The sequence below is a fragment of the Octodon degus genome, unplaced genomic scaffold (assembly GCF_000260255.1).
Source record: "Octodon degus isolate 3935 unplaced genomic scaffold, OctDeg1.0 scaffold00147, whole genome shotgun sequence".
In the NCBI taxonomy this organism is placed as follows: domain Eukaryota; kingdom Metazoa; phylum Chordata; class Mammalia; order Rodentia; family Octodontidae; genus Octodon; species Octodon degus.
In genome coordinates, this window is record NW_004524723.1 from 3,243,583 (window position 1) to 3,263,687 (window position 20,105).

General features: G+C 43.7%; 1 protein-coding gene across 9 annotated transcripts in view; it reads right to left on the reverse strand.

The window, feature by feature from the left end:
* Positions 1–20,105, reverse strand: part of Kalrn (kalirin RhoGEF kinase) — a 733,834-nt gene that overhangs the window by 47,563 nt on the left and 666,166 nt on the right. For 6 of the 9 annotated variants that reach the window (XM_023702250.1, XM_023702249.1, XM_023702247.1 and 3 more), the window contains 10 exons: positions 19,759–19,845; positions 18,834–18,926; positions 17,991–18,041; positions 17,109–17,186; positions 13,574–13,759; positions 13,000–13,171; positions 8,670–8,908; positions 6,615–6,868; positions 2,641–2,764; positions 1,469–1,528 (listed from right to left, as the gene is read on the reverse strand). In XM_023702250.1, the coding sequence (XP_023558018.1) occupies positions 1,469–1,528; positions 2,641–2,764; positions 6,615–6,868; positions 8,670–8,908; positions 13,000–13,171; positions 13,574–13,759; positions 17,109–17,186; positions 17,991–18,041; positions 18,834–18,926; positions 19,759–19,845 (1,344 nt within the window). Of the gene's footprint in view, positions 1–1,468; positions 1,529–2,640; positions 2,765–4,244; positions 4,936–5,832; positions 6,353–6,614; positions 6,869–8,669; positions 8,909–12,999; positions 13,172–13,573; positions 13,760–17,108; positions 17,187–17,990; positions 18,042–18,833; positions 18,927–19,758; positions 19,846–20,105 lie in introns of those variants that run through there. The other 3 variants (XM_023702246.1, XM_023702251.1, XM_023702252.1) reach the window with 3 other exon arrangements.

Here is a 20,105-nt window from a genome sequence, read left to right on the forward strand (position 1 = left end):
TTTTTTTCTCTGAGTGCCTTCAGGGCAGGTTTGGCTGGCTTGAGTCGTGGGGATCGAACACAGCAACCTGAGCCTGACTGCTTGTTGAAGCAGCCACTTAAAGAACTGAGCTAAGGGGCAGGCCTCCCTCCCCCAAAATAAGTAGAACTCTTAAAGACAGTTGTAGGCAAAGACTTTATGAATAAAACCCTCATTGCACAAGAAATATTATGAAGAATCAACTACTAGGATCTTATTAAAAAACCTTTGCACAGCAAGAGAACTCACCAATTTTCCAACCTAAGTTGGAAAAAAATTTTGCCAGTTGATTCTCAGATAAAGGACTAAAATGTAGAATATGTAAAGAACTAACAACAACAAAGACCCCCAGACCGCATATTTAAAGACCCAATCTAAAAATGGGCATCCAAAATGAATATATACTTCTCAGAAGAAGCACTTTTTTCATCTGAAAAATGCCTCAGAAAAAAATACATCACTGGTCATCTGAGAGAAGCAAAGTAAAGTAACACTGAGATTCCATCTCACCCCCAAAATAAATTAACTAATGACAAAGGCTAACAGGACTGTGGGGGGAAAAGGAACCCTTTTCCACTGTTGGTGGGAGTGTAGACTGGTGTAACCACTATGGAAATCAGTGGGGCAGATTCCTTTAAAATCTAAAACTAGACATTCCATTTGATTCAGCGATCATCTTTCTTGGTATCTTCCTGAAAGAATTAAAAGCATCATACTACATTGATATATGCAAACCCATGTTTATAGCAGCACAGTGTGTAATGGTTAAATCTTTGAAACAGCCTAAATGCTTATCAACCAATGAATGGATAAAGCAGATAGGTTTAAAAAATATATACAGTGGAGTACTACTCAGCCACAAAGAAGGATAAATGAGACATTTCTAGCTAAATGGATGCACCTTGAGCTCATACTCTCAAGTGAAATAAATCAGACACATGTGTATAAACATCACATTATTTCTTTGGTGTGAGAAACCAAAAGTGTAAATAAGGACTAAAATGTATAACAAATAAATATTATGAAATAGGAAGAAAATATTCAAATGGGAAGGCAAGCTGGGGGTGGGGGGAAGGCGGCAAGGGAAGAAAAGAAAAATAATGAGAAAAGAAGGAAAAATGGAAATAAAGCTTTTGTAAATAAGATGGGAGCGGGAGGGCAGGGGAATGGGAAAAAAAAAAGCAAGCTGTATCAGGTGCAGATACAAATTCTCTGTGATAAATATTATCATTATGTATATATAAAATGCACCAATAAACTTAATTTTAAACAATATACTGGTGTAGAGTTGTCTACCAAAATTAAAACTAAATTAAGCTGTTTTTCCCCACTTAGGGACACCAAAGATGCTTTCACATCAGTGGCTGATCACTTTCGCAAGGTCACTATGACAGAACATTTTTCTTTAAGGCAATCATTGTAGGAAATAGGACAACAGAGCTGCTTCTACCTCCATGCTAGTATTAGGGTCAAGATCATCACACTCTGACTCCTCGGAACTGTTCGTCTCCTTGGTTGGCAGCGTGAAGAAGGGGAAGAAAGAAAACACAGTTAGAACATAAGTTGCTTTGGCCCAGGAGAGGAGCACGTTGGAGAAGCATGGGAAATGGGAGACTGGGCAGAGAAACCATGGGGCTCTGAACACAGGGCAGGAGCGTGCTCTTTGCAGGGAGAGGAGGCTGGGACGACACAGCTGCCCATCTCACCGGAAAGAGCAACAGAAGTGACCCAACAGAGCACGAGTACTGTGGAGTTCAAGTGCTGTCTTCTGTGGGGCTGGGCCTACCCCACACAGAAGGAGAGCCGGAATTTCTTTTCCCCAAGGAGGAATGTAAGAATGGTTTTTAGTTCTTATTTTCCTCAGGAAGGTATAGAAGGTGCCAGGTAGATAATCTCATATTGTAACAAAATTAAATAATTCAAACCAAATTTCCATTGTCCAGAGGTGGGTTTTTTTTTGGACGCTTTTTTTTGGACGCTCAACTTAAAACAGATCACATTGTTTCAAAATGGGTGAAAACAAGGCCTGTGCCTTTGAAGTACTAGATGGATTTTTACAAAGCAGTAACTTGGGGGTCATGGTGTGCACCTACCATGTCAGTGCACAGAGGAGGCAAGGACAATGCTTAAAGCCAATATTGTCTGAACTCTGGGGAAAAGAAATGAAATTTTACCAAGGACACAGGGCCCATAAACCCCAAATCTCAGCCTGCCCAGGGCCAGGGCTTTGCAGGGCATCCTTAATCACTTTAAACCTGCATGTATTCCCAAACGTAGGATTCTGAATGGGCAGCTTGGAGAAACTGAGTAAGAATCAAGCATCTTTCATTTCTGAGAAAATAATGCTGCAGGTAATTTTGCCATAAAACATCTCTGCACAGTATAAAGAGAATGGTATAAAAGAAAAAAAAAAAGAGGTACTTACTTGAATTGAAGTTGCCAGGAGAAATAAAAAATTAAAAAATACATTGATCTTGCATGCAAAATCCTGCTAAACTACTTCCCCACTAGTTCCCGTACTGGGCAAAAAATAAAATATCCCCATCCACCCAAACTGCCTTGTCATAATGCTGCCCAGTGAGAGTAGATGAGAAGGACACAGCTCCAGAATACCTTACTCACTTTAACAGAGACTTTGTTGCCCAGAATATCCTTGGATTTACGAGGCCCTGTGGCTTCATTTTTACCCGTGTTCTCCACTTCCGCCCGCTTTCTCATTCGTAGAGTATGCCATGAACATGACTTCCTGTTGTACCAAAAAATGCACCAATCAAAATGGCAGGTTGGGGCAGAAGGAAGCAACAGGTGAGCTCGCCAGCCTTGGGTGAGTCGGGTAAGGTGCTCCAGTCAGTGCCAGAGGCCCCAAAGCTATATGCCAGCTCCTGTGACAGCTGGCGGCTGGCCTTAACTCCAAGTAGAAGTGAGTGAGGATAAACTCTGACCCCTCCTGGAAGATGGACAAGGGTGACTGAAGCATATGGAAAAAATATGAGCTCTAGGTTACTAAACTCTTCCCTGAAATGTTTAGATCATCTTGTAAAGTATTCTAGGACTAGGAGTTCTCATAAGGGCAGGGAGATGGGAAGGAAAGGAGTCAGGGGAGAACAGGACAGGTAAGGCAAGTGCATTCTATTGTGCATAAGCCACTGGTATTTCCCTAGGCCCTCATAGGAAGATCCCAAAGCAAAGTTTCTATCACATTACAGCTATTTGGGCATGGCCACTCCCAGACACTATAGGAGGGCTTTTATTTTGGGGGGAGTGACTTAATAAATGGTTGAGCACCTCTTGTTTATCCAGATACTTTAGGACAAAGGTTTCAGATCACATTTTCCATATCACTCAGTGTTTGTGAATATAGTGGTACCTCACTCAGTTCACAAACTTAAAATGTTTCTGTGATTTCAGGGAAGATGGCTGCATTTTTGTTTGTGTGGGGAAGACAGTTTCAGTTGTGTTTATCACCCAGTGTAGAATTTGTTAATGGAAGAAAATTTTGTCAAACACTTTTGTTGGAGAGCTGAATTGTTTGCAAATAGAAGCACTTGTGAACTGAGGCATCACTGTATAGAGTTCTGTCAGCTACTAAGAGGTCCTAGAATTTCTCTGTTGGGATAAAACCCAGTATGTGTGCCTGGGAGACAACAGTGAAATACCCCACACCATCCTAACTTCTGATTTCCAACCAGGGCTTTGGGATACTTCTTCATAGACCTATAAAGCCAAACTCAGAGCAGAACCATTTAGTTTTCCTTCTATCAGGACCCAAAGTCAAAGACAGTGAAGCCACAAACAGCATCCAGGGATATATCTCAGTGGCACCACGACTGCCTGGCAAGTGTAGGAGTCAGAGGAGAGTAGGGGGAAGAGTCTGACTCCAGGTACCAAAACAACAACAACAACAACAACAACAACAACAACAACAACAACAACAACAACAACAACAACAATAGTTTTGAGGTTTCTGAGCAGAGGCCTGTTCCAAGGATTTGAATGAAGTGACAACAATTATCTGGAGTAAAGTGAGGTCTGGTTTCCCCTCAGGGTCTCCTTTTAAAATGTGAAGTACAAAGATAGGACTCCATGAAAAAAATAATCTTTCAGGGGGAGATACAGGTGAGATTTAGAAGGAAACAAGATACTCCTAAATATACAGATAGCTTCACCCCATAACCCTCCATATATTAGGACTTTAGGTTATCCCAAGGAAGGTGGTCTAAAAATACAGTACTCATCACCTCATACATGGCCTCAACAATTAACCAGAAGAAGAAAAAGCAATCACAGCTAGGTTCTTGTATCTTTTAGAAAAGTAAGCCTGACATTGTTATGCACCTACTGATTGTGTTCTCTTTAGGATGACCTGGAGCATTTTGTTCCAACTAGTCTGTCTTATTAGAATAGGCATAAAGCTACCCTGAGACAATGTCTCTTTGTTAACTGCAGACCTTTACTGTCCCAACCCACATTGCTAGCTCCTTCTGACAAGATTTCAAGTACATCCTGCCGAAAATGGTCCCCGGGCAGACAGCACAGTGTGAATGTGTGTGTGGATGTTGGGTGTGCTCCTGTGTTTATTGCCACATTCAGGGTCTTCAGTATGCTTGATAAGAAATGGTAAGTGTCAAAAGCAATGTTCAGGAGCAAAGTCACAATAGTGTCAAATGGCAGCATGGGCTTGATTTCAAATTCTTCTTTCCAGAAGCACTCATCATCATGGTTTGGGGAGTGTCCATCTCTTGGCCACAAGCCCAAGGACTGATGTGGTCACGGGGATTCCATGACATTTGTCCTGTAGGCATCATAACCAACTCTGACTCCTGTGGTCATAGCAGGCCCTGGGGAGGTTTTGGTGAGTGGCTTCTCATAAACATCAATACCACTTTTAGCCACTTGCTTTTCTCCACTTCACCAATGCTGTGCAAAAGAACCAAAATGACTAGTGTATATCTTGGGTGGTTCCCCAGCCCTCCCCCGGCCCCAGAAGGGGGAATTCATGACCAACAGACCCAAGTTGAGGAGGAAGAAATGCTCAGTGCCTAGGGAATAAGAGCATTAGTCATTAAGAACCAGTTTTTAAAGTACTCCATTAATAAGAACTTTAGTGTTCTGAGAATCTTTATTTCCAAGGCTTCCTAGAAAGTGACAAAACCAAGTGTCCTTACAGTAAAGTGGACTGGACCTCAGGGGCCACTGCTAGCTTCTAGTCAGGCCTGTGGTTACCTGGTAAGGCCAGTGTGACACCAGTGGCTTTCACCTCAACTTACAGGAAGGGCTAAGGCAATTTGGTGCTGCTGGTGCCGCCATTCAGGTACCTCAGGGAATCACCACGGCCCTTCCATGGGAAACACACCACACATGGCCTCTACTCTACTTGTTCATTTAAGTCAGTACCCATTGTTGCTCAGCTGCTGGGAACTCACTGGAAAGCATCCAATCTGCATCATTCTTCATCTTATAAGTCAGAGAAAACCAGTAAGGGCTGTTTAGAAGGGAATGCTAGGATTAGAGCTTTGATGACAAAGGTACTTTGTGTAGACCCAAATTGCCAATGCGTTCACCAGTTCCTAAAGTATAGAAGAAAAAAAGGAGGAGGAGGAGGGGGAGGAGAAGAAGAAAGAGAAGGAGCAGGAGCAGGAGAAAGACAGGGAGAGAGAGGAGAGAGAGAAGGAAAGGAAGAGGAGGAAGAAGAGGAAGAGGAGGAGGAAGAAGAAGAGGACAAAGAAGAAGAAATGGAGGAAGAAGGAGATTCACTTGCCCCCTTCAAATCTGAGAATAATGACGGGATAAAGGTTCAACTAGTCTTTAACCTCATTAAAACATGCTCATGGTGAAAATTTATTTTACATATTTAAAATAGTACATTTAAAATTGTTAGTTACATTACAGGTACAATGATAAACATTGTGACTCTCCATTATATTGCACAGCCTGACTTCATCCATATGGGTTTCTTTAAATAGTGCAAAATACTTTATACAGGAATGTGTTCAGATGGGTCTTCGCAACCAAAATAAGGAAAAGAAATATCTTACAAATTACTATGAACATATATTAAAGTGACAGGAAGGGGAAAAAAAAAGTTACAATCTGTACAGAGGAATCTCCATAGACAACCAAAAAGTTTCCTCTCTCCTGGGATAAGCAGCAGGCCTCTGACCTTTCCAGGTCTGGTATTTTTGCTAAGATCATTTTTGGTGTCAATCAAAAAAAAATATATATATATAAGTAACTTCATACAATATAAATAACAGTCCAGTTCAGTGAGTCCCATGGTGAGTCAAATGTAGCAACGGAAGGCGTGCCTTTTGTTACCTAGGATTTCAGTAGGGCTCTTGGCATAATGAGTAGGGAGAAAAAAAGAGGAGAAAAAAATGAACAGAAAATTATAAATAAAAAGGAAAGAAAACCCATCACCATCAACAACTAAAAATCCAGAACAAGCTGGCCTGGATGCCCCTGCTGCCATGGCCCCTGTGTCTTGGGGACAGGGCAGAGAATGCACAGCAGTGATTCCCTACCATGTGTTCTTTGGTTTGTTTTTGAATGTTTTCATCCACAAACTCCTCTCCCAGGGAAGCCAATGAGGCACTTACTTGATGCTGCCATCACTACTTTCTCCTGCTGCTGCAGCTTTGCTGAGGGGCGCCAGGATGCTGCCCGGGACCCAGCCCTCGGCGGCGGGCGAATGGTCACTGGCTGGCTGGTACACCAGGCACATGTTTTGCTGGTTGACGGCGAGGACCTGGACCACTTCACCTTGGCTCACACAGATTTCATTCTCCTTCAGTGCATAATAATCTTTGATCACGGCCATAGATGAGGTCCCATTGCAGCCCCCCAGGTCATTCTGCTTGGAGAACAGCATATGGGGACACAAACACAAAGAGGCTAGATCACAAGAGCTTGGCTCTGGGCCATACTGCATGGCTAAGGTGCAAACTTTCCACCGGAAGGGTAAAAGCTAGCTGAACACTCCTTGAAAATCACATTATATCATAAATATGCTTTGAAAGTTTTTTTTTTTTTTTAAACAGCAATGTTTCTTATGGTATTATAATCAGGGGTGCATAGACACAGGCATAGACACAGGCAATCAGACTCTGCCCAGTCTCAGTCTGGGAAAAGTAACAAAGAGACTTTAACCTGGAAGCCCCTTCCTAGCATTCAACTCTCCTAACAGCTCATATTGCTGACAAAAAGGAGAATCTGGCATTGGCACAGGGGCACCTGAGCACCTGGGCAAAGTGAGGTAAAGGGCAAATGTCAGGTCAGAGGTCACAGTTTTCCTTTGTGCAAAGAACACAAACCCTTGGCTAATACATTTTTTTTTCCTTTTTGAAAAGCATCAATTGTGCATGCCTGTAATCTTAGCACTTGGAGGGCGAAGCAGGAGGATTGCTGTGAATTTGAGCCCAGCCTGGGCTACAGAGCGAGTTCAAGGTCAACCTGAACTACATAATGAGACCCTGTCTCATAAAAATTAAAAAAAGCATCAATTGGTCTTCCTCTATACTCTGACCCTCCTTAAAACAGGTATAAGAATGAGACTTCTGTTCAGTTCAAAGGCAAGGCCATGACCTTGACCCAACTTCCTGTGAGAACAGAACTCCTGTAGTGACCCTCACTCTGCACTTGTTTACACAGTAGGTGCTGCCCACATGACCTGGTCACAAGGATCTATACCAGGGTGGCTGCTTCTAGATAGACCTGTAACTCCCTCAGGGTCCTGCTGCCTGCTAGCGCCTGGTGAGAACCTTCGCTCTTCAGTACAGCTAACAAAGTGCCAACATGATTTCAAGAGACTCACAAGGACAGGGTATTTTAGGGTGAAAATCATTTCCAGGTAATGTGATGAAATAGGGTGGTATAGTTACTATAAAAAGAACTGAACTTGGGCATAAATAATTTTAACAAAGACATCAATTAATGATTCAAGAAAAAAGAATAAGCCTGTAATATGGGACCAAGTAGGTAAAAAAAAGGTAGGTGTTCCTATTCATAGATTCATTGAGTTCTTGAGCCCAAGGCTTGAAAGCAAGTGAGTTTCAGAATTTGGAATAGAAACTGAATTGTCTCATTCCTAATCTAGCACTCTCTCCAGTTTTCTCTTCCTCCGACTGTCTTCTAGGGCCAAACTAGCTGTGTAGAGTAGGATGGCAGTTAGCATAAGACTACTCTCCTGACGGCATCTGAAGTGTGGATTATAGAGACGGGCTTCCCCCATCCACTCTAATATCAGCTTCTTGGCCATCAGCTAATGAACAGCAGAGAGCTGGGAGGTAAAGAGGTAGTTCATCATTTGGAAGATCAATATTTTTTCAAGATGGCAAACACTCAAATTGTGACTTGTGGAAGATCTATACAACTACTTGGTTTGGCAGGACTGGCCTGTTTTTATGCTTGCCATTATGATAACTCTTGCTCCTATAGTTTCTATAGGCAATAGTACCCTTTCCCACTGAGTCTCTGAGCCAGAGGGGACTGGTCTAACTCAATTTACAAGGGGAGAAAGAAAAACAATTGAGACTAGACTGTATTTAGTGGACTGTTCCTGTTAAAGGAATTAGCACAAAAAGATACATTTTCCTAAGGACCACTGAGGCTCAGCCTTCTGGGGCAGTCAGTGGGAGTAAGGAGCTGGCACTTACCTTGCTAGACTCAAACTTGTCACCAGGCTGGTGGCAGTCGAAACCTGGACTGCCATTGGAGGTAGATATCTTCAAGGGTGGCACAGGTGGGTTGTAGCTGGAGCCCTTTGGCGGCTTCTCAGAGCCCACAGGCACAGAGGAGTAGGGCCTGGGGCTGGCTTGGGGAGCCCTGGGGGGCTGGGAGCGCATCACAGCCGTGCTCCTCTCTTTCCGTTGATACTCAATGGGTGACTGTAGAGCTGCAGGATAAGGGCAGACAGTCACCCTAAGCTTGGGAATATTGCAGGAATCTGGAGCCTACTAATACAGCACTTGGTGTCCGATATGCTGTGGGTATGTGAGGAAAGCATTACTCTTGCTTTGGAATGGTGACAACCAGGTCTCCTATCTAAACAATGAAAATACAAAAGCAAAATGGAGACATAGCCCAAGTATAGCACTGTGCAAAAGGAAGGAGAGGTGAACAGGCTCTGTAGTGTGTGTCTGTGCAGGTGTGTGTGTTTGAGGGTGGAGAGTGGTGATAGGCAGCTTGAGAAGGAGGCTGGTTAACTCTTGATATTTAGACTGCAGAAAGGAAGCGAGGACACCACATTTGGGGAATAGGCTATAGTCAGGTCGCTGGAAACTGAGACCTATGGGACTCCATGGAGAGGCAGGAGAGAGACAGGTAAGGGAGGCTGGGGCGTGTGCTAAGACCTAGAAAGCAAGGGGGTGGGACTGGATTTAACTCTGCAGATCATGAGCAAAGACTTGGTTCCATGAAGTTGAAAGTTTTAAGCTATATTATCAGATTCTATCATCTTCTCTCATCATAGCCCCATTTCAGGACCACTAATCTTGTAACAGTTAGCAAAGGGACTGGACTGGAAGAGACAAAACTTTCCTGGCTAATTCAGAAGCCAGGGGTCAGTATTAGGTAAGGGGCAGAGAGCCCAACGACAGCAGGGCTGGAGGAGTGTGCAGCAGGGCAGAAGCTGAGAGCCTCACTCAAACAGGAGAAGCAAGCAGGCGTGGAAGAAGCAAGCAGGCACGGGAGGCCACTTAGGTTAGAGGCTGGGAATGGGAATCAGTTCAGCTTGGACAACAGAACAAGTGGATCTGAAGAGAAAGACATGAGGTGATTTTTGTTTTGCTGAGTTTAAGATATCAAAATTCCAGAACCTGAGCTCTGAAGAGGTACAGAGCCAGGCAGATGCCATTCAGGTGGAATTCTATGGAATGGCTTCTGGGGTTGGCCTGACTATGCTGTTTTTAATCAGTATTCACAATTTTTTAAATGGGTTAGCAGCTGGATCCCTGAGAACTTCCTACCATAAGGCTATTTCCACAGCTTTAGGTGTGCGCTTCCGTAGGGCTCAGTCAGGGTCACACTCCTTTCTACTTGAGGTCTTGGGAGGGAAGACTGGCTGTGTGAGATGCCTGCTCATGTCTCTATAAGGAAATGACTGGCTCTCGTCTGTTACTATATCCTTGTTTTTTATGCTCACTAAAGTGCAGTATATAATACTGCCAGGGCACAGCCCCTACTCCTGGGAGAAATATGTAGGCAACAAATATTTAGGTAAATATCTAGTCCAGGAAGAGCTGCATAATTCACTATGGTTACAAGAAAAGTGTCCTGGAACTACATAAAAGCCTGGGTCACTGACTCTGCCTAGAGAAATGTAGTTCCAAGCTGTAAGCACATTGGGATTGTGAAGTAGGCATATGACACAGAACATGTGACCTAATCCTATCATTTGGGATCCAGTACTACTGGGTTATATGCAGTGATTATGCTGGACCATTTGAACATAGTATGCCATAAGCAAGCTTCACAGGATCCCCACACTCCTTCACCCCAGCCTAGATTTGCCTAACTTAGGTCTTACGACCAGGAAAACTGCATCTCTGACCTGGAGTATTTTTGGCTTACAGGTTCAGTGTCTTATGCCTGATCTGGTTTCTTTCTTTGTTTTGTTTTCTATGAAGCTCATCAATAACTGTATTCTACAACCAATGACTATATTGATGTTTTACAGTGAGGAGCCTAATCTGAATGCTTATCGTTCTGGGCTTAAGTCCTTGTTCTGTCACTGTTTTGGTAACCTGGACAGGTTTCTTAACTTCTTTAATTCTCCTTTTTCTCACCTGAAAACAGCAAGAAGCTAGTATATACCTCTCTGCATAGACATGAGCATTACATGTGAAAGAAAAAAAAATTAGGTGAAACAGTACAGAGTGAGGCACAGTACAAGCACTTAATATATTAGAGCTGTTATTGTTGCTTCAATCAATCATTTCTGATTTCAACTTGCTGTTCTACTTTAATTTCCTATTTCCTTTGGTCCTGAATTGATGAACCTAAACTCTTTATTCTAGTTTAGAATTATCAGAACTTTCTAATTAAGAGAATGCAATTTAAATGGAATATATATATATATATATATATATATATATATATTTTTTTTTTTTTTTTTAAAGACAAGGTCTCGTTGTGTTATTTAGGTTGGTCTCAAACTCAGAGTGATCCTCCTGCCTCAGCCTTCCAAGTTCTGGGATCACAGGCATATGCTACCATGCCTGGCCTTTAAGTTGTAAATTTAGAAATTATAAGCTATGTACAACTTTTGATGCCATCCTTCAGGGCTGGGCTGGTATATAATTTTAGTTTTCTAGGAAGAAAACGAAAAGAGACCTAGGGATCTTAGTCTAGTTTAGAACTTAGTCTGGCTTAGAACTTAGTTTTTTTCCATAAATCTTCTACAGCTGGAGTGTGGAGGGAAAGAATTGCTTTGATCCCTTGCATTGTATCTTAAAAAGTCACAACATCTTGCTACATAACTGCTTGCTCTTTGTTTTAAAATAAAAACTGTGTTAAATCCCTTACCATGGAAAACAACTGGCATTGCAGGCTGGGGAGTGAAGCTTTTGTAAGGCCAGTATTGGTGGCAACATGGCCTATACCATGACAAGCTGAGCAGAACTAGCCTCAAGCTCTCCTTTCCGTGAGATGAGCCAAGGGAGACCCAGAGAAACATCCCATGGTGCCCAAGGTCTTCAACCAGAATGTCTGCTCTCCTCACAGTGTTCATATCTGTGCCACATGCTCAGCAAAGGCTATAATATACCATCTGATGGAGTCTGGCTCCGAGTACTGGTGGGAAGTGGTGACAGACCTGAGGGTGGGCTGTGAGGAGATGCATATGGACAGGTACATGTGTGAGCACCTGTGGGCAGGCAAGAAGAGGTCCCCAGAGGAGGTCCTGCATATGAACATACCTTGGTATGATACTGCTAAGAAGAAATAGGACACCTAGGCTGGTCTTGTGTGTGTGTGTGTGCATGGACGTATGTGTGAGTACTTATATACAGATCTCTTGTAAGGTCACTAACTCAGCAAAGCAGAGCTAATTTAAAAGTTTACACCTCCTTTCTTTAAGCTGAGCTCAAAGCTGCATTTTCCTAGGGAAGTCTTACAGGATCCAAGAGCTGTATTCAACATGATTTGTTCTACAAAGTTTGGGACTATTACTGATATTTAGAGTGGGTAATCATTTCTCATTTGAAAGGGATGAGGTTAGGCAGTAAGGTGGCTGAGTTGGGGTTGTAGACTGGTGGGAGAAAAGGGATCTGAACTCATCTGCCAAACTCCCAGTTATCTCCAGACAACCCTAGAGAGCCTGTGAGAGAACCAGTCATCAGCCAGCAAGTGTCATTAACAGCTGGAAGGGTGCCCATGATACAAGGAGTTGCCTATCTTACTTTTTCCCAAACGTTGTCAGCTGGTAGAAGAAGACACAAGGCATACATGCTACACCCTACAAAAGAATATCCCCAGGGTCAGCAAGATAGCTCAGCTGACTAAAGCACCTGCTTAGGCAAACTTAGGCAGTGCAGAGACCACAGCTCAATCCCCGCACCACAGGCCACACCAGCTCTGCCCGCGAGGGCGGGCTGAGGTGGCCAGAATCTGGGTGTGGTGGTGTACACCTGTAATCCCAGTGCTGGGGAGGCTGCAAGCAAGATGATCACCATGAGTCTGAGCTGCATAGTGAGACCCTATAACAATCAGATAATAAAAAAGAAAAAAAAGAAAAGAAAAGAAAAGAAAAGAAAAGAAAAGACTATCTCTTCATTTAGAAAGGTGGAGCTTGTTACTCATGCCCTATCTGGTCCACTTGTGTATTCAGATTCAGAAGCAGTTTAACATGTTTCAGAGCTCTACAGAGTTGGAGACTTTATAAAATGTATCTAGGCTCATCGCTCTCTGTGAATGTGGACTGAAGGGCTCTTGGAGGTGCGGGGGTCCCCTGGGATGGTCCTGCTAGAAACTAGGTGCGGCACATACCATTTAAGAAATCTCGCTGTGTTTCTAGGACTTGATTGATGTCCTGTACCCAGGCTTGCTGGATGTCCGAGTTGGCAGCTTGCAGAATAACCCTCTCAGAAGTCTCCCTGTTCATCAGTGCAAATTTGCAGGGGTCATTCTCCACATTCTCCTCCAAGACCAAGTAATTCATCTGAAAGAAAATGAGTTGATCCTTTAATAGTTAAGCATTCACCTACTATGGTATTTGTCTCAGGAGATCTAAGCTTTTATCTCAGGAGACCCAAGAGTAAACCCTTGTCTTGGATCTCACAGATAACTTGGCTCTGGGTTTGGGCGAATGGCAGGCCCGGTGCCCCCTGCAGGATCACCATGGAGACTGGCGCCAGCCTCTCACTGTTGTTCATGGGTGATCCCTGTATCTTGTACAGCCTCCTTGAGGGTGGGCTGTTAGCCTGACAGATCCTTAAGACCCTAGGACTTTCAGTGATCCAACAGCCTGCAGCAGCACACTCCCCATCCAGTGCCTGCTGTCTGGGAGGTGGCCTGAGAAGCTGGCTCTTTCCTGCCTCTCCACATCTTCCTGGAACCTCACCTTGATGCTCCTCTTAAACATGTAGCCTGGGGTGAGGGAGCCCTTCCTGAGCAGCTCACTGAAGATGACGATCTGCTCAAAGAGGAACACACGCCTTTCCTTGGTCCGGGACTGCAAGCCGGCGTCCAGCTCGATCACGTAGAATGTGTCCTGCTGCAGCAGCTTGCCCTGGGCAGTGAGGGTGCCCTGATGGAGACAGGGACCAGGAGAAGACGGTGAGGAGAGGGAAGTTGGCCCAGTGACCTCTAGCCTGGGGACAGGGACAGCAGACTTGGCCCTGGCAAGATACTAAACGGGGGCTCACCTACTCATCTATGGCAGACCAGGGCTATTCTTGAAGGGCCCTTGTGAAAATGAAGGGGATGGAACCCCCAAAATATAACTTCAGTAAAATGCCAGAGAAAGGCAGAATTATTAGCTAAAAAGAAATCAAGGAGTATGCTGGCCCTTTGTGCTTTTTTACTAAAAGAAGAATACAAAGAATACAAAGAATACAAAGAATACAAGCTCCAAGACCCCTTGGAGCTTGAAGAAACCTTTCATTGGTATAGTTTTGAGAGCTGAGTCTGCCTGACTCCCCTGCAGTGTAGGCCAAAGACCCAGGGCACTCCTGCAGTTATGAAGAACCAACCTATGGCTAAGTGAAGTGACATAGGCAGGGCCTCAAATAACCACTGGGTCCATTCCCTCCTCTTGTTTTTAATTTGAAAATGGCAGTACCTAGTTTTAATGTCTTACTATACTGCTCTGGTCAACAAGTAAAGTCAGGGGTACCACAGAAAGTTATAAACTAGTAGATTTTTCTCTAGATCCTGTGACCCTTCTTGAAATGACTCAATTACCAGGCCATGTGCTACACAGCCGAGGGGGTAAAGCCTATTTGGTTTTCTAGTTTACACTGAGATTTTCCGGAGACAGCTTCAAAGGGAATATGTCTAGTCCCTTCAAAGAGAATATGTGTGAGTCTTCACAGAAGCTGTTGGGAAGCCTTGCTTTATTTCTTCGGCTCTGCAATCAGAAGACCCTGACATTTGAGACAGCAGTTAGAGATACACTCTTTCTTGGGTGATGACTTTTGCCCTTTAGTGCAAACAAGGCCCATTTCATACATGTGATGCTTTCTTCCAAACATTACCTGGCACAGAGGTCATCTTCAGTGTTCTGGAGAAATGCTTGCCCTCTGTGTGGAGCATGCCTCCGCACTGCCAAGGTCAGCCGCCAAACAGGCTTATCTCTACCCTGGCCCAAAGTTAATATTAAGCCAGTGACCAGCTAGCCAGGAAAGCTCTAAAAGCTCTATTAATGATACACAAGTACTTGATCATGAGGTACAGGAAACCAAGGCCAAAGGAAAAGTCAGAGAATTTGAGAGGGAGGGAACTAAACTGAGGGGCTATAACTTCTGCCTGAAGTCCTACACTCAGAGGAGACGGATATTCACTGCTCTTTGAAATTAGCTGCAGGAACTCAAAGAAAATTCTCCATGGCTCCATGACAATAGGAGGTGCACTGCTTGATTTAAAAGAGAAAAGAATCAGCTCTACATGGAGACGTGCACATGTATGAGGAAGTCCAGCTTGGGGCAGACAGCACTCCTGAATGCCATTCCTCCTATTAGTGGTCAATTCTCCTGAGAGCTGGAGAAAGCCAAGCCAAACTCCTATTTGAAAAACACAGAGATGTTGAGATGGAAGAGCAGAAGAGATTACTTGAGTGATTCACAATAGTCTCAGACTTGGCATGATGCCAAGGGAGAAGGCCCAAAAGCAACTCTGAGTATGATTAAAGAGAACTGTGCAAGAAGTCAGGTGCCTTTCTCCCCAGTAACACTCCTCACGCTAACAGCTCAGGTCTGCCTTGGAGAGCCAGGACCTGTGAAAACTCACAGCAACAGAAAGCCTCTACCTAGTTTCTATGCCAACAGAGCCTGGAAACCAGACACAGAGGACAGGCTACAAGGGCAAAGAGGACAGGAGGATTTGGCTCAGGAATGTCATGAGTCCAACTCACACCTGAAAATAACATCTGCTAAATATGTTCCAGTGGCCTGGCATCTTCACTAGTATTTAATCTATTCTATTTCAACCTGGGGGCAAGAGAAAGTCATTTCTTTCCCTATCATCTCAACTTAGAGGAATCTCTTTCTTCCAAGAAGGAATAATGAAATCTTAAATTATGGAATTACTGAGGAATAGGATTAGAAGACCTTATCTTTCTCTAGGGGTGTTAGCCACTATTAGGTGCCAGTCAATAACTGTGTCAGTTGTAACTTTTTCATATTTTTTAACCTTTTCATATTAATGCTCAAAACATATTATGCTTAATTTGGACATAAGTGAATAATAATCATTTAGTAAGTATAAAGTAGGAAGTCAATTTGCTCTTCAAATGTTCACTGTTTTGGGTTGAACAGCCTCCCACAATTCCTATGTTGGCAACCCCAATCTCTGGTACTTCACAATGTGGGAGATGGGGCCTACATGGAGGCAATCAAGTCAAAATGAGGTCATCAGACTGAGCCCTAGCGGGGCACAAATGATGTCTTTGTAAAAGGACATAGAGATACACAAGGGAGGGAGGACAATATGAAAATATATGGAAGACCTTGTGTATGGAAATGCAGCCATCTACACACACAGGAGAGGGACTGGACAGACCTTTCTTTCTTACCTGATTTCAGTGTTAGCCTGCAGAACTGCAAAGACAAGTTCCTGTTGTTGAAGCCACTCAACTTAAGGCACTTTGTTATTGCAGCCTGAGTAAACCTGGGTGTTTACTTCAGCCACTCCTTGGAATACCTAGTTATTTCCTTCACACTGATTTCCCACACTCTTACAGAAACAGGAATGTGTCCCGTGACACTGGTTTAACCCATCTGAGTGGTCCATGCATGGCTCCTGTCAGGTATCTTGTGCCACTGGTGGTCCAAATGGATTTTATCACTTGTATCAGTCTTTTTTACCATTACAATTTTTGCACCATTTTAATGTTTTCCTTAAGGAATTGTGATATGATAACTCCTGGTCTGCTAAATCAATACCTTCCTTTGCATTATTGTAATCAAAGACCCCTGCAAAGTGTTGTACATCACTTGATGGGACAGTTATGTGTGTAGCACTGGTGGGATAATCGAATTCATGAATTATGGCCCCATCATAAATGAGTTAAATGTTCACTGATCTAAAAATGTAATAGCTATAGAGACCTGTCTAACAGATCTACTTTTAAAAAGAGTATTCATTTTCCTGCCTAGGTTCCATCTCTATCACATAGCCCGCTGTCCCAAGAAGCAAGAGGGAAGAGGGCATTATTGGATTCAAAGTTACAAAGAACTTGTGTCTTTCCAACTCTCTTAGGATTCTGCCTCAAGTTTGACCAACAGCTCCATTTCTGGCCTGTCACTGAACTTCCTAAATAGATGCTTTTTCCAGGCTTGTAAACAAGAGGGTACCAGGAGAGGGGAAGCAGGACCTCAGTAGTCTGGATTCCTACTTCCCAGAAGACAGAGATCTTGGATCCATCCCTAAGTGCTTACCTCAAAGCCCTGCAGGCGTCCCAGATTCATCATGTCATTGCAGCGTTTGGGAACAAGGCACATTAACTCCACTGCTTTCTGTAGGAAAGAACAACAGTTGCTCAGGAGGGTATCACCACTCAGCCTGAAGCTCGTGGCAGTTAGGGCTGGAAGACAGGGTCCTGTCCTTCCCATAGCTTTGCTATTCTAGGAGAGGATGCTGGTCCCTGTGGCCCAACCCAAAGGCCTGTGGGCCTTCTGTTCAGATTGGGCATGATGCTCATCAGCTGTAAGTCACTGACCACAATGTGGGGGGTGTTACTCAGCCCATCCTGTCCAGCCTCCTGCTTTTGTTCATCAATTCCTTTTTCCTCTCATATTTTCTTCCTTTGTCTGTTGCTTCCTAATTGCCCAAGTGACAACTTGTCCTACCTTGGGAAACACTAGAGGTTTTGACCTAGAATAACCATTCTGTCAAATGGTTCCAACCTCTCTTGTTTAAAATAATCTCTACATAGCTTCACATAGGCTGTCATCCTCAGGATGAGTGTGGGAGAATGAAAGCAGGATGGTTTATACATAGAGTCAAACAGTACTTAGACTTATTTGGATCCTTTTGTGACTTCACCTAGTCTCTGAAGGATGTTAGAGGAGTCAAATGATACCTTTGTTCCATACATGTCACTTGGAGCCACAAGGAAAACACCAGCAGGGCTTAGGCCCTGGACTGGCCCAGCACAGAACTCTTGAAAACTCTCTGCTCATCAACACTTGCCATTCCTCATGCTGTCTCCTAGGAGAGGAGTCAGCTTGGACCTCTGGTTGTTGGAGACATCTTTTCCCCTCATGGGCAGATACCCAGTATGGTGCTTAGTAATAGTAAGCATTACAAGCAAAACTCACCTCAATATCTGCACACTCCAAGCCCGCCTTCTCGCTGTATCTCAGGAAGTCCTACCAAGGAGGGGAAGCAGGCAGTGGGGAAGGCCAGGGTAAAATAAGTTAGCAAAACAGAGAGCTATAAAAAACTTATCATAAAAATGCAGTAACACCCCATAGGCTTTCCACCCCAGGAGGGGTGACAATGGTTTGTAGTATCTGAGAAATGAATTTATGAGTCATGGCAAGACATAATGACATGGAGAACACCTCCTAAATATTCACTTTCAAAGATAGGAGAAAAAAAAAAAAGAGATAGGAGAGAAGAAGGTTGGGAAGGAGGAAGAAAACTGGGATTATGACCAGATAGGATCAGAGAAAGGAAAGCCAAGTCTCTTTCTTCCATTTAACTTCTTATTTCTATAAGAAAAATCAAGTTACGCTATTGTTTTCAATGAAATATGACTATATGTTGACTATATTAGATGAGGAACATTTCTAGGGCCTTGTATTCTTTTTTCTCTCCCTTGTATTGTACTCTTACTTTATGGTCTTACAGATTTTTAATCTTTAAAATTTTGAGTCAAATGAGTTTGACAAAGTAAGAAAATGAATACAAAAAAAAAAAAAGAAAAAAGAAAATTAAGAAGCAACCATTGTACAGGGTAGAAACAAGAGCTACACTATTTACCATCATGGAAAGCTAACAGGATAACCAGGAAGTGATACAAAAACCTGTCTTCACCCCATCAGGTCACAGTTCTTCAGGACAGAATGATGGAGACAGAGCCCAGAAACCCACTGCCCACTAATACCTGGCCCAAGGATATGCTTCTCCAGTCCTAACCCAGCCCTCTGGCTTTTTACCTTGAGGAGCAATTGGTATTTCGTTATTCTCTGAATGGGCTTGATGAGGAAGTCACTCAGTGTCAGCCTTTGATTTATCTCCTGTTTTACTTCCTGAAATACAAGGGAACTATGTTTAAAACAAAGGAAACCAAGTATTGGGGTGCTCTAGGTCAAGGTCTAGAGGCATGAGTCATACCCAGGTCATGTTTTATAATAAAGTTTAAGAATCTTTGCATCATGCAAAAGGAAGGCTGTCTAAATGACTGCTCATTTGTTAGGAACAATACTAATACTCCCAGCACCCTGGGTTTCTTGACTGGCTACCATGCTTCCAGGCAGGCACTGTCACACCCTGGGCCTCACCCTAGGTGTGGGAGACAAGCTAGAACAGATCCTGTGTTCTCTCTATTGCTCCAGGGCAGTTAGGCAGAAGGGCTTCCCTTGGACACAACAGGCCTACATAGCTAGGTCCTGCTGCCTACCCACTCTGGTTCAGGATTGCTCCCAGGGAAGGTACCACCTCTCAACAACACACTACTCTTTTCAGCTGCAGCAAAGAGCTTGGAGGTGCTGGTCAGAACCTCTGGGAGCAGAAGTGACTGAGAACTCCTCAATCAAGAGGAGGGCTCTAGGTAAGTAGTTCCAAAGGGGCTGACAAAGAAGGGTGTGGGCACCATCTGCTCTGTAGTCACTTAGGAAGGACCAGAGCTTCCAAAACTGGACTCTGTGTTATAGAAACATTTTACAAACGGTGTCTCCTGTTGCTCCTCACTAGCAAAGGTACTCAGTGGGACCTAAGCTAAGAAGCTAGTGACTCTATTGAGACAGCAGTTCCTGACATGAAGGGACAACAGGGTGGGGTGAACAGATGACATCTGGGACTTTTGAATGCTGCTGTTTTGAGCGGCCTCCTTCTACTCCCAGCAAAGCCTCAACAGCATACCTCAAAATAGGCATCATATTCGGCCACAATGTACTCAGATCGTGGCTTGTTCTGGCAGTACCACACGTAGATGTGCAGCTTCCGCTCCTGTAGAGCAGAAGAGGCGACAGTCAGGCATCTCATGCTCACAGAACTGAGCTGATCACACATGTAGGGGAAGACCAAGGATGGTCTACGTTCGGTGAAACACAGGGAGTACACATACAGCAAAAGTAGGAGGCAAGGGACTGCCTTCCACACTCCCAGGAAGGTTGTAGAACAAAACAAAACAAAACAAAAACAATTCTGGGAGGAAGGAAAGGAAGGCAAGTTCAGGCAGAGCAAAAGAGAAATGGAATTTTTATTAT